At 32.7% G+C, this 12566-nt stretch overlaps 2 protein-coding genes across 2 annotated transcripts; one reads left to right on the forward strand and one right to left on the reverse strand.

The window, feature by feature from the left end:
* Window positions 1-693: 693 nt before the first annotated feature.
* Window positions 694-7437, forward strand: LOC114371990 (probable methyltransferase PMT3). The gene is made up of 8 exons (XM_028329348.1): window positions 694-844; window positions 1775-2280; window positions 2893-3057; window positions 3169-3351; window positions 3603-4197; window positions 5150-5262; window positions 5399-5619; window positions 6690-7437. The coding sequence occupies exons 2-8, from the start codon at window positions 2002-2004 to the stop codon at window positions 7009-7011; spliced, it is 1878 nt and encodes a 625-aa protein (XP_028185149.1). The 5' UTR covers window positions 694-844; window positions 1775-2001; the 3' UTR covers window positions 7012-7437.
* Window positions 7438-8990: 1553 nt separating this feature from the next.
* Window positions 8991-11365, reverse strand: LOC114372570 (60S ribosomal protein L7a-1). The gene is made up of 6 exons (XM_028330208.1): window positions 11256-11365; window positions 10900-11155; window positions 10650-10819; window positions 9647-9775; window positions 9470-9562; window positions 8991-9374 (listed from the first exon to the last, which is right to left on the reverse strand). Exons 1-6 carry the CDS (start codon window positions 11256-11258, stop codon window positions 9243-9245), a joined length of 783 nt encoding a protein of 260 aa, XP_028186009.1. The 5' UTR covers window positions 11259-11365; the 3' UTR covers window positions 8991-9242.
* Window positions 11366-12566: the final 1201 nt, after the last annotated feature.

The raw sequence follows: 12566 nt of genomic DNA on the forward strand, positions 1-12566 counted from the left end.
TTAATCTCTTTAGTTAATTTTTGATAGTTTTTATTTATCAGAAAAGAATATTTTTTAATTGAGAGGTTAAAATAAATTTAAATTTAAAGGATAAAAACTATAGTAACCTAAATTTCTTAATCAAATATATTTTAACCTAATTTTTAATTAGTTTATTGTATATATCTATGAAAAAAAATATATTCACAAACAATGTAAAATTATCTGTGGAGTTATTTCGTATTAATATTATGAGCAATAAAAAAATATTAATTAATTATTATAACCATTAAATAATAAGAAAATGAATTATTTTTTTTAAAAAGTTATTCTTACCTTTTATTATCATCCTTCCTTAAAAAAAAATTTTATACAAATTTAATAAAAAATTCATGTTCGATTTTTAACATTTTAAAATTATCTCAATTTAATAGTAAATTATGAACAAAATTAATCTCTGATCCAATTAGTTAAAAGATACTCTCTTATCCAAAAAAAACTTCTATAATAACCTCTAAAAAGTCTGATTTCTCCGGGAAAAATTCTGATTTCTAATTAGTTAGTATAAAATCTTTTAAAGTGTAAAATTATTTTATACAGAAATTAAACTCTTGTTTTTACTTTTTTTTTTTACTAACAAATTTCTTTTAACGGAATCATGAAAAGGTAGTTTTATGCAAGTGTAGTAGGGACAGAGAGAGAGTACCTTAAATTTAACTACCTCAACACTGTGACACATATTCCCTTTTTCCTCTGTTGCTGTTCCCAAAATAGAAAATCTAAAGCGAAACACTGAAATCATTCCATATGATATAGCTTCTCTCTAAATCTGAGTTCTAACTTCCTCAGATTTGATCCCAAACCAGTAAGCTTTTTCTTCTCTTCACATTTTCTGCTGATTTTGCATCAAGTTTGCATTTTTTGCTGGATCTGGATCATTTTTCCGTCTGGGTTCGTTTGATTTGGCCTTTTTCAGTGCTCGTGGAAATGTTCGCTTTTGATATTGAATGCACCCCAGATTCCACTTTTTCGATTTTTTAGTTGTTATGTTGTTGCATTGAATGGTGATTGAATTATGAACTAGTCTTGCTCCTTTTGATGCTGATGCTGTTTTGCATTGTGCCGGATCTGGGAGTTCCATTTAATTCCATGGCTAATGGTTATCATCAATCTCATTCATTACTATTTGATTTGGATCCAATGATGTTTTTCTGAATCAGATTTGCCATTGCATATCATGCATTCAATTATCAGAATCATGGGGGTCTTTCTTTGTGGATCCATCATTTTCATTGGTTAGGTGTCAGTGGATTTGTGGTCATCGTTGCTTTCTTTCACCTCATTTTTTCGTAATCTTTATTGTTTTTCACTTCTATGGGACGATTAGTACACGCAATTTCGACTGAAAACTACGAGTGCTTCTTTTGGATGGAGTAGTTGGATTTGATTAAATTAGCTTGAGTTACTCTCCTATTGTGGTGAATTGTCCTTGGCCATTTGTTTCTTCTATGACCAAGTGTTACTAGGATGATTGGTGGGGTACACTATTCCTTTTGATTATGTTACCCATTATTGAATTCATCTCCTTCTATTTCTATTTTCTTTCTTCATACCTGCTTACATCTCATCAAACTCTGGTCACACTTGAAAAGAAACAAGTTTTAAACTGGTGTCTGTGTTTGGATCTGTTCTTTGTTTTTATTCTTTTTATAGCTCTATGATTTAATCAAGAAGAAAAATCAGTAATGAATATCTGTATCTATTTGCTGACTGCAGTTTCTTTCCTTGCTTGCAGGTTATTCTTTGAATCAGCTATCAGTGTATCAATTTCTACAAACTTTATGAGGAGCTGGATCATGCTATCTAGTTTGGAATATTGAGTTTGCTAGTTAAAGTTTTGTTTTGGATGGTAAATTTGGTGCTTCATGTCTGGTGAAACAAGATCTGAGTTGTGATCAGTTTTAGTCAATAACTAGGTAGTGAAAAAAGTATATTTGGATTTTCATTACTTTCAACTGATAAATGACGAGGGGAAGATATGATGGATCGCCAAAGAAGCATTTAGTTGCTTCCGTTTGTGGTGTGGCAGTCTTTCTTGGTTTGCTATATGTGTTCCAGCGATCCATCTTTGGTTCTCAGAATAGTGGTTCATCTGCGCTTGAATATGGCAGCAAGTCATTGAAAAGACTTGGGGCATCATATTTGGGTTCAGATGATGATGCTGATAGCAAGCAAGATGAATCTTCATCCAGTATTGCGCAGGGAGATGGTGAGGCTGATATTGTACCAAAGAGTTTCCCTGTAAGTTTATGTGCAACCTTAAACTCAAGGCACATTTCACTCTATTTCTTTATGAACACCTTTTTTTGTTTTGGTTCTAAGCTTGTACTTTATGACTCTGCTATTATATTTCATGAATAGTTATTTTGGTTCTATACATTAGTTGTTTTAGTTTAATTGCATACACTTTATAAAAAATATTAATATATTTTGATAAGTATGTATGTAACTGCACACTTTATTTAGTCACTAATGAATAATGCATCTCCATCTGATAATGGGAAACCTGAACAAAACTAATAGCATATTCATAATTAATATCTAATTCAAGAAACAAGAGTCTTAATTGCATAATTAAAATAATTCTAAGTTTCATAAATATGCAAGAGACCAGAACATCACCATAGTGAAGGAGGAAAAGCTAAGAAAGATAATTAAATTTTTCATTATTTTCATCACCATATTCAGGTTCTCTTCCTCCTCTGGCTCAGTTGAAATAGATTCACCACCTGTACTGTGTCAATATCTTTTGATCCCCTATCTAGTTCAAGGTGGTGCATATCATATAGGCAAGGCTCTACTTTTGGAAATATCATCAATCTAATGGATTTTTTAATGCTTCTGTTTTTGAAGGTTTGTGATGATCGTCATTCAGAATTGATTCCCTGCTTAGACAGACATCTTATCTATCAAATGAGACTGAAGCTGGATCTTTCTTTGATGGAACACTATGAGAGACATTGTCCTCCTGCAGAAAGGAGATTCAATTGTTTGATTCCTCCACCGGCAGGATACAAGGTAAAGAATATGCCGAGACTAGATGTGATCTTAAACATCAACATATCCTCGTTAATACATTTGTATCATGTTCATCAGTGTCTAATAATTTCTGTTTCTATGGTGTTGCAGGTCCCTATTAAGTGGCCACAGAGCAGAGATGAGGTGTGGAAAGCAAATATTCCACACACACACCTTGCACATGAGAAGTCTGACCAGAACTGGATGATTGTAAAAGGTGAAAAGATAGTGTTTCCTGGAGGAGGGACACATTTTCACAAAGGAGCTGACAAGTACATTGCATCAATTGCAAATGTAAGAGGCTTACTGGTTACCTCTATAAAGCATAATGAAATGATATATGCATTCTGTTTTTCAATTGGTAGCATCATTGGACTTCATGTGTGTTATGCAGTATGCATGCGTTTGATTGATGGAAATATGATTTATAACATCAGTTAATAGGATTTTCAAGACCATGTTTGACAGTGCTAGTTTTTTGGTGCATTCGGATTATTTAAATTCACTTTCATCTCATGGATCTCACAGTGAGTTTGTATTGCCAGATGCTCAATTTTTCAAACAACAATCTTAATAATGAAGGAAGACTGCGGACGGTTCTTGATGTTGGCTGTGGTGTTGCGAGTTTTGGAGCATATCTTCTTTCATCTGATATCATTGCAATGTCCTTGGCACCCAATGATGTGCATCAAAATCAAATTCAGTTTGCTCTAGAAAGAGGAATTCCTGCATATCTTGGTGTCTTGGGAACTAAGAGACTCCCTTATCCTAGCAGATCATTTGAACTTGCACACTGTTCTCGCTGCCGGATTGATTGGCTTCAGAGGGATGGAATACTACTCCTTGAGCTAGATCGGTTGCTTAGGCCAGGAGGTTACTTTGCATACTCATCTCCAGAAGCATATGCTCAGGATGAAGAGGATCAAAGGATATGGAGAGAGATGAGCGCCCTTGTGGGACGTATGTGTTGGAGAATTGCTGCAAAGAGGAACCAAACTGTCATCTGGCAAAAACCTCTAACAAATGAATGCTATATGGAGAGAGAACCCGGCACTCGCCCTCCTCTTTGCCAGTCTGATGATGACCCAGATGCAATTTGGGGAGTGAATATGGAAGCTTGCATAACACCTTACTCTGACCGTGAGTACCTTTATCTAATGTGCTATATAAAATGTTTGATGGCTTTTGCACTTTATTTCTATGCTTTGTCTACAAATTATAGTTATTTCTGTTTTACTAGCAATATGTTGTTGCTTCTTTTCTTTTTAGTGTGTGTCTGCCAATTGTATATTTCTATTTCTATGGTGTCATGAGCAATAATGTAAATATGAGTTCTCTTTCTGTTATTGCTGTTGATTAGTTAATCTGCTAAATGAATGGAATGTCTCTGAGATGTAAGGGTTACTTGCCTGCTCAGATTCTGTCAATGAGCTGCCGCTTGGTAGGGTAATTTTAACCGGGAACTAATAACAAGTCATAAACTCTGAATGACCATTTAGGTCAGTTGTGTCATCTTCATCTCCTCTATTTAGATTGAGGAATATTTCAGTTGATTGGCATGTAATTTGTTATGAAAAGAGAGGAAGGGAAAACATTGAATTGCAGGGCTGATTATTCTTAGAGAATGGCCATAGAAGAAACTATGATATTATGACAGTGTATTACATTACATAATCATGTAGACAAGCAATGGTAATCCCCCCCTCCCCCCCTCTATTGAAGAAGAAATATGTGTTTAGTTAGACAAACATATTCATCTTGATTGCATTTACAACACTCATTATTCAATCTTGTTAATTTTATTGTATTATCCATGAATTACCTGTTTTGAGCTGATTCTAAATGACCTAAACCATTAATGTTTTTTATTTGGATACTTCAGTTTTTACCATCATCTTACTGTTTATTGAAGTTATGCAATTGCGTTGAGTCCATGTGGCCTATATTCTAAGCTGCTAAACCTTGATTAAAAGTTTTTTGTTTAAGTTTTGATAAATTATGATGACAATTTTTATTTTTATTGAGGTTTAACCATTTACAATAAATGTGGATACAAGACTCCACCTGATGAAATTTTTGCTGATTTTATCAGACGACAACAGAGCCAAGGGTAGTGGATTGGCTCCATGGCCTGCAAGATTGACCACTCCTCCTCCTAGATTAGCAGACTTTGGCTATTCAAACGAAATGTTTGAAAAGGATACGGTAATTGGAATTTGCAATTTATTCTCTGGTTTGTTTTAATTAGGTTCTTGTTCTTGTAAGCATATAAAATTATTGAACTAACAAAGGTTGAATTAGATTAATAGGCTATAAGCTTAACTTTTGTCCTGCGGTATAGGAACTATGGCAAGGAAGAGTTGAGAATTACTGGAATCTGTTGGGTCCAAAAATCTCGTCGAACACAGTGAGGAATGTGCTGGATATGAAAGCCAATATGGGTTCATTTGCAGCTGCTCTTAGAGGCAAAGATGTTTGGGTGATGAATGTTGTACCTCGTGATGGACCTAACACACTAAAGCTTATATATGACAGAGGCCTCATAGGGTCTATCCATGACTGGTATTAAAACTTGATTTTCCTGAAGCATAAATTTATTGCATCTTTGATATCTTTTTATGCATTTGATTCATTTCACCTTTTTTGTCTCATTTGATGATATATATGATTTCAAGATCCATCTTAGTTGACTTCGCTGATTGTGAGAGAACTTGGTGATTTGACTAAATAAGCTATTGAGATTTGTTACTTCATTCTTTGAACCTGTTGTTTATCCTTGATTCAATTTGTTAGCTTCTTATTAGGGATCTGATTCCTCTAAAGTGCACTGATATTTGTTGAATAATTCTACAGTTTGTTGCATATTTATTTAATTTTAGGATAAAATGTGTTTTAAGTCTCTCAAGATTTGGTCAAATTTGGTTTTAGCCCATACATTTAAAAAATGGTAGTTTTGGTCGTTGTATTTTTTAAACTGGTGGAATTTTGTCCCTAGTTATGTCAAAATGAAATATAGGGTAAGAGATGAAATCCACCTCATTTTTGAAAATTTGAGAACCAAAACCATCATTTATAAAATATATTTTCTAAAATCAAGTTTGACGAAATCTTGAGAGACCTAAAACACATCTTACCATGACTTCATCACAACTCTTAATTGTTGATTTTCTAATCTACAATTGCAAGTTGCAACTACATTTTACTACCTCCGTTCCTTTTTATCTGTCTTTTAAGATTGTTTTGTAGAAACCAAGAAATGCAATAAATTATCTTGATTATAATAAAATAAATATGAAGTTTTTTATTTCACCCATTTCTCTTTCCACTCTACAATAAATGCACGTGTAAACTAATTAAAGATAAAGAAACATGAGAGGGTATAAATGATAAAATTATAATTAATGTGATCTTGAGCTTTGCAGACGACACATAAATAGAAACAAAATTTCTTAAAAAATCCGACTATTAAAAAGGAAGAGAGGGAGTATTCTCTAAATTGCATTTCCTCAGTTTAGAGGAACCAAATCCACATTTATTAGTAGCTCCTCCTTGTATTGTTCAGAATCAAAATCTGAGTATGGATGTGATTGACAAAAGTGATATTTACTGAAGGAATGAACATCTTTTAACAGGTGTGAAGCATATTCAACATACCCCCGGACTTATGATTTACTCCATGCATGGACTGTGTTTTCTGACATTGAAACGAGAGGGTGCAGTCCAGAGGATCTACTGATTGAGATAGACCGTTTGCTTAGGCCTACAGGTTTCATCATCATAAGAGATAAACAGCATGTGATTGATTTTGTCAAGAAGTACCTAACAGCAATGCACTGGGAAGCAGTTGCAACTGCTGATGCTAGTGCTGACTCTGACCAAGATGGCAATGAAGTTATTATTGTCATCCAGAAGAAATTGTGGCTCACCACTGAAAGCCTTAGGAATACAGAATAGGACAAAGACCATAACAACGACAACTACAACAACAACAACTATATGGCTTTTTCATTTCCACTTTCTTATATATTATTCTCTGCTGCTACAAGGGATCCCAAGCATGCATGCCCCCCAGTGTTGGAAGCATTGAACAATTGCATTTTGTAGTATTATTACATAATATTTATCAATTTCCTATTTTTTGTTCTATATTTTTGTGATTATGATGCAAGTTATTATTAAGCCATAGGCATTATTATGCTTCTATGGGCTATTCATTATTTTGCCCTTCATTTGGGTAATAATGTAAGCTACTTAATAATCAACACATAGTAGACTTTGTCTTGGTGATTAAAGGTTAGGACTTATCACACTAAAGTGTAATATTTATACAGGCATTTTTCTGCTTGGAATATATCATATAAGTTTCTTGCTTTCATGTTACAGTTTGTAGTGCCCAAGTTACCCCTTATATCAGGGAAGCTGTAACTTCCAAAATCAATGTATCCATTCAATGATTATAAGAATTAATAAATTAAATTAACACTAATTGTAGACTCTAACCTTTAATCGATCTTTGGAATGAGATGACACGTCAGATATATGTTGGCGTAAGCCCAAGAATGTTATTATGTGCTCATTTTCAAAGGAGTAACTTTGATTTCATATTATTCTAAGGGCTTGGATGTATTTAGCACAGGAGTGCATGCTTTTTCTGGACATTTCCTTAATCACAAGTTATTGTTGTTTATGCTATCAATTTGTACTCTGATTTCCGGGTATCACAAGACAAAACCCTGATTTAAAATAATTTCATATTATTGTAAATGAATGAACCTTAATCACAAGTTAAGAAGATTTTGTCAAACTAATGATAATTTGAGGCTTACTCTAATGCATTCTAATTCATTCTTGTTGGATTATTTTTATTTTGAAGAACTAAATCTCCCTAAATCTTTGCCAGTTCAGGGATATAAAAGAAAATCTACCACCTTCATAATATTTGATATTTTAAAATTTTAAAATTTAATTAATAGTTTGTTTTCTTCTAAATATACCCTTATTTAATCTTCATTAAGAGTGGTGCAGGTCAAGATATTAAATAAGGACTTTAGTCCAAATGTATCAAATAAAAAAAATGGAGTGGAGATATTACTTTATTGTTAAGTTAAATTATAATTTTAATCTTCTTATTTATAAATCAATACATTTAATTTCTCTTATTTATTAAAATAAGTAATTTTAATTTTTTGATATAGTAAAAAATTAAAGATGTCAATGATCTTTTATTCATAGACAAGATAATAAATTATTAATACATTTATTTTATTTAATTAATTATATTAACATTATTTTATGTGTATCCTTAGTCTAGAGTTATTAATTTATTTTCTTCAAATTATCAAAATTTATAAATTAAAAAATATTTAATATACAAATCTTTTTAATTTTATTTTATATTATTTTATATGTTTTATTTTGAATAGTTTACATACTTTTAATTTTATTTTACCAATTTTTAATTAAATTTCATAAATTAATATGCAAATATTTACATGAATTTCATTGTAAATTGATTTTAATATAAAAATTATTTTTACTCTAATTACTTACATAAAATTATTTATAGACAACACAATAAAACACTTGTTTTGTTTAGTTAACTATGTTAACATTATTATTTTTCATGTATCATTAATAAAAAGTTATTCATTTTTTTTAATTATCAAAGTTTATAAATATTTAACATATAAACATTTTTAATTTTATGTAAATAATTAGAGTAAAAATAATGTATATTAAAATCCATTTTAAAAAATTATATAAATAATTTAAATATTAATTTATTAGATTTAAAGAGAATTCTATATTAATTATTTATGCAAAAAAGATCATTTTAAAAAATTCTAATCCCCAATCCTATTTTTGGACGTATATACGCTACCAAAAGATATACACAATATATAGTAAAGCAATGCTGAAAAGGGACCACGATCAATAAGCAACGCGACGGTCAAAAACTACTGAATTGCTGCAAAATCTCGAATACTGACTAGCAACTCCTGAACCGAAAAAGGGGAAACATTCCATTTCTAAGTTTAAAATAACTACGAAAAATCAAAGATCAAAATCGGTCCTTGTGGATTACGAGCTACCAAAATGAAGTAAAACCTCACATTTTAACTTGTAAATGCTCCCATATAAAATATAGAAAAATGGCAACCTCAATAATGTAAAAACAAGTGAATCTAGTTCATTCTTTGGGCTGCTTCCTTGGCAAGGAGCTTCTCCTTGGCCCTGGTCTTGGCTTGAGATTTGGAACCCATGATTCCACCACCCCACTTCTTTCTGTATTCATCATACTTGTCATTGAAGTTGGCCTGAAAAGAAAACAAGATAGGTTAGAAACCAAATAGATTCAGTTAATTTCATCCATTGAACAGGTACCAAACAAACAAAATACAATCTAAACTACCTTAATAGCTTCTAGGATTCTACTGAACTCCATCTTGTCTTCATTCTTGACAGTTGTCAAGCACAAAACTGAAGCAGTTTTCTTGTGGACAATCTGTCAAAAGGGACACATGAATCAACTGAATAACCACAAATCATTAGTTCTGAAAACGTTGTTTTGGTCAAATCAATTTATTACCGTTCCCAAGCGTGCTTTGCCCTTGACAATGCAGTATGGAATTTCCATCTTCCTGCACAATGCTGGAAGCCAGACCACCAGCTCAATTGGGTCCACGTCGTGAGCAATCACAACCAGTTGTGCCTTGTTCTGACAAAATAAATAAAAGAATCATCACCCAAATATCACAAGAGAATAATTGTTTATGCATATTCATTCATTCCCTTGCAATAATCAAATAAATAACAATGAAAAGGGAAAATATATTTAGTTTACAAAAGATTTTACTTGTATTTCTTTTCTCTTAAAGAGTTCCCTTGCACGGGTTTCTAAAAGATGAACTTGATAGACTTTTGGGATTGATGAAAAGAGATGCAGTGGAGCAGAACAGAATAATGAAAATAGACTCCGTAATTTGAATTGTTTAAAGTACGATGGAGCCGAATGGCAAAGAAAAAAGATGAAATGCATTTTGTTTCCACCAATGACCCTCTTTTTCTTTCCTTCCCTCCACAGGGCTCAAGACAAACCACTCTGTTTTTCCGTTAACATCATAAGAATATCTAAGCTATACAAATGGTAACTTGGTTCCACCTATTATTCTTAGGTCATTCTTTATCAAATAGGCAAAGCACAGGAAGTTATACAATTTCAAACAACAGCAATATCCTCATCAGACTAAACTTAATAAAAAACCAAATTCTCCTATTATAATTATTCACCAAAGGCTAGGAACTCAACAATTCCAAATGACAAGAACAACACAACAAACATATTTCACATGCAAATTGCGTATTTACACCACTACACCATGTTCTAAAACACAGTCTAAAGTCTAAACCTACAACTTCAACCTCATTATTGAGTTCTCCACAACCACAAATGCAGTCAACCATCCATAATTTCACACAATGTTAAGGATTGTAATAACCGCAACCGCAATTTAAGACCTTGACACCACAATTAACAATAGCAACAACGACGACGAAAATCGCAACAATAAAAAAAAAAGTGAAAAAAAGACCTGCTCAATAAGGTAAGTAACATGGTTGAGACCGTATTTGACAACAATAGGCTTCTTGGCCTCAACAGGCTTCCCATCGGCCTCAGCCTGAGCCCTCTTCAAGAGCCGCTCCTTCTTCTCCGCCTTGTCCTCCGGCCTGTACTTGAGCAGCATCTTAAATAGATTCGTGGCTGCGAAAATTTCACACACTTGTTCTCAATTCATTCTATTTTATTCTCGCATTCCTTAACATATTTAAATTATCTTTTACCGAGATTCTTGTCTAGGGTTTTGGTGAACTGGTTGAGTGCAGGAGGGACCTTGAGCCTCTGCTTGAGGATGCGCTTCTTGCGTTGGATTTGGACGTTCTTCGGCCACTTCACGAACCGCGTCAGGTCCCGCTTCGGCGGCAGCGCGCCTCCGATCCCGAACTGCTTCGGACGCTTCTCGAACAAAGGATTCGTCACCTTCTCCTGAACCTTCTTCTTCGCTGCTACAACGGAACCTTTCACACCTTTCTTCGGAGCCTGTTTGAAAGTTTCAATCAAAATGAAAATGAAAACGTTGCTGAAGAAACTGTGAGAGTATGATGAATTGAAGAAGAAGAAGCTGTGAAATGAGACTCACCATTGTTGTTGTGGCGACGGAGAATGTGTGGACGTTTTAGAACAACAACAACGAATCTAACCCTAAGGACTAAGAAGGCATTGGGAACTCAATTTAAAAGATTGGGTTGCCGGGTCATGTTTGGGCCAGGCCCATCTATGTTGCACTGGGATTGATCCATGGGCTGTTACCCCCTGTACCTCTAGTTGCTTTCTACATCCTTTTCAGATTGATCATGGGGTGCATTCTGAAATGTATTTTTAGATGGGGCTATTCTAGATGCCAAAAAGGAGGCACAGGAAGCAACTTTGAAAGTGCAGAAAGCAAAAGCCTGGTCCATGGTAGTGCATTAGGCCCAATTCAAGGAAACTATGCAATTTGCGTTGGAGATGCACAATTGCGAACTAAGCTGAAAGAAATTTGGCAGAGGAATATTTTGATTAAAGAATTATTATATTACTACGGATGCGATTTGAGCAAATTCAATTTGAACTTCGTTCAACAGAAAAGGGTGTGCGAAACTGTAACATGATGAATAAAGAAGGGTGTGCAAAATTGGAATTACCTTTAGGTATCTTTCTCTTCCCCTTGCCGGCCACACGACATGAAGAAACTACCACGTGATAAAGAGAAGGGTAAAAAAACATTAAAAACACAAATTCTTTCAATAAAAACAAATAATTCATTTTTTAGATAAACGCAACAAAATCTTATATTAATGCATCAATCCTATGGGTTATAATAATGTATTATAGTCTAAATTTATTAGTTAAAAGTGTATTTTAAAATAAATTGTGTCAACAATAATGTTGTGTAGTGTATCCCTCCTTTCTTGGATATTTTTTTAATTCATTTAAAATTAATTTTTTATAACCTAAAATATTGATGTAGTGACATGAGTTTTCATTATATATTTATATGTGTGAAAATAATCGTATTTAATTCCCACTATATAAGTTGAAGAATATATGTGATCTCTAATCTAAGAAAAAGAATTAACTTGTTTATCAAAATAATAATAATTAATTATTAGATAAGGGTAGAGTGAAAAATACATAAAATTGAGGTTGAAAATTCTAAAGTTAGTTTTTCTTTTTTAAGTTTTGTTCTTGAAAAAGAAAATAAACATGTTTTAAATTTCTTTAAATTTTGTTAAATTTAATTTTTACCCTCTATTTTTTTGTTTTTTTTTTAGTTTTGGTTTCATAAGTTTTAATTTTTTTAAAAATAATTTGTTGTTATTTATTGATAATATAATATGTATTTAATCATGTTACGTTAATAACGATTTTAAAGTAACATGAAGTGTGATGTATGTACACTACATGGAAC

Source organism: Glycine soja, chromosome 10, assembly GCF_004193775.1.
Source record: "Glycine soja cultivar W05 chromosome 10, ASM419377v2, whole genome shotgun sequence".
Classification (NCBI taxonomy): Eukaryota; Viridiplantae; Streptophyta; class Magnoliopsida; order Fabales; family Fabaceae; genus Glycine; species Glycine soja.

What these genes read in the sequence shown, in the direction of transcription:
- LOC114371990 (XM_028329348.1), top strand. Translation starts at nt 2,002, where the DNA reads ATGACGAGGGGAAGATATGATGGATCGCCAAAGAAGCATTTAGTTGCT. An exon ending in TTGTACCAAAGAGTTTCCCT is followed by an intron (nt 2,281 to 2,892) that starts GTAAGTTTATGT and finishes CTGTTTTTGAAG; the next exon opens with GTTTGTGATGATCGTCATTC. An exon ending in CATAACACCTTACTCTGACC is followed by an intron (nt 4,198 to 5,149) that starts GTGAGTACCTTT and finishes TGATTTTATCAG; the next exon opens with ACGACAACAGAGCCAAGGGT.
- LOC114372570 (XM_028330208.1), bottom strand. An exon ending in TTACTTACCTTATTGAGCAG is followed by an intron (nt 9,776 to 10,649) that starts GTCTTTTTTTCA and finishes TTATTTTGTCAG; the next exon opens with AACAAGGCACAACTGGTTGT. An exon ending in GAATCCTAGAAGCTATTAAG is followed by an intron (nt 9,375 to 9,469) that starts GTAGTTTAGATT and finishes TTTTCTTTTCAG; the next exon opens with GCCAACTTCAATGACAAGTA.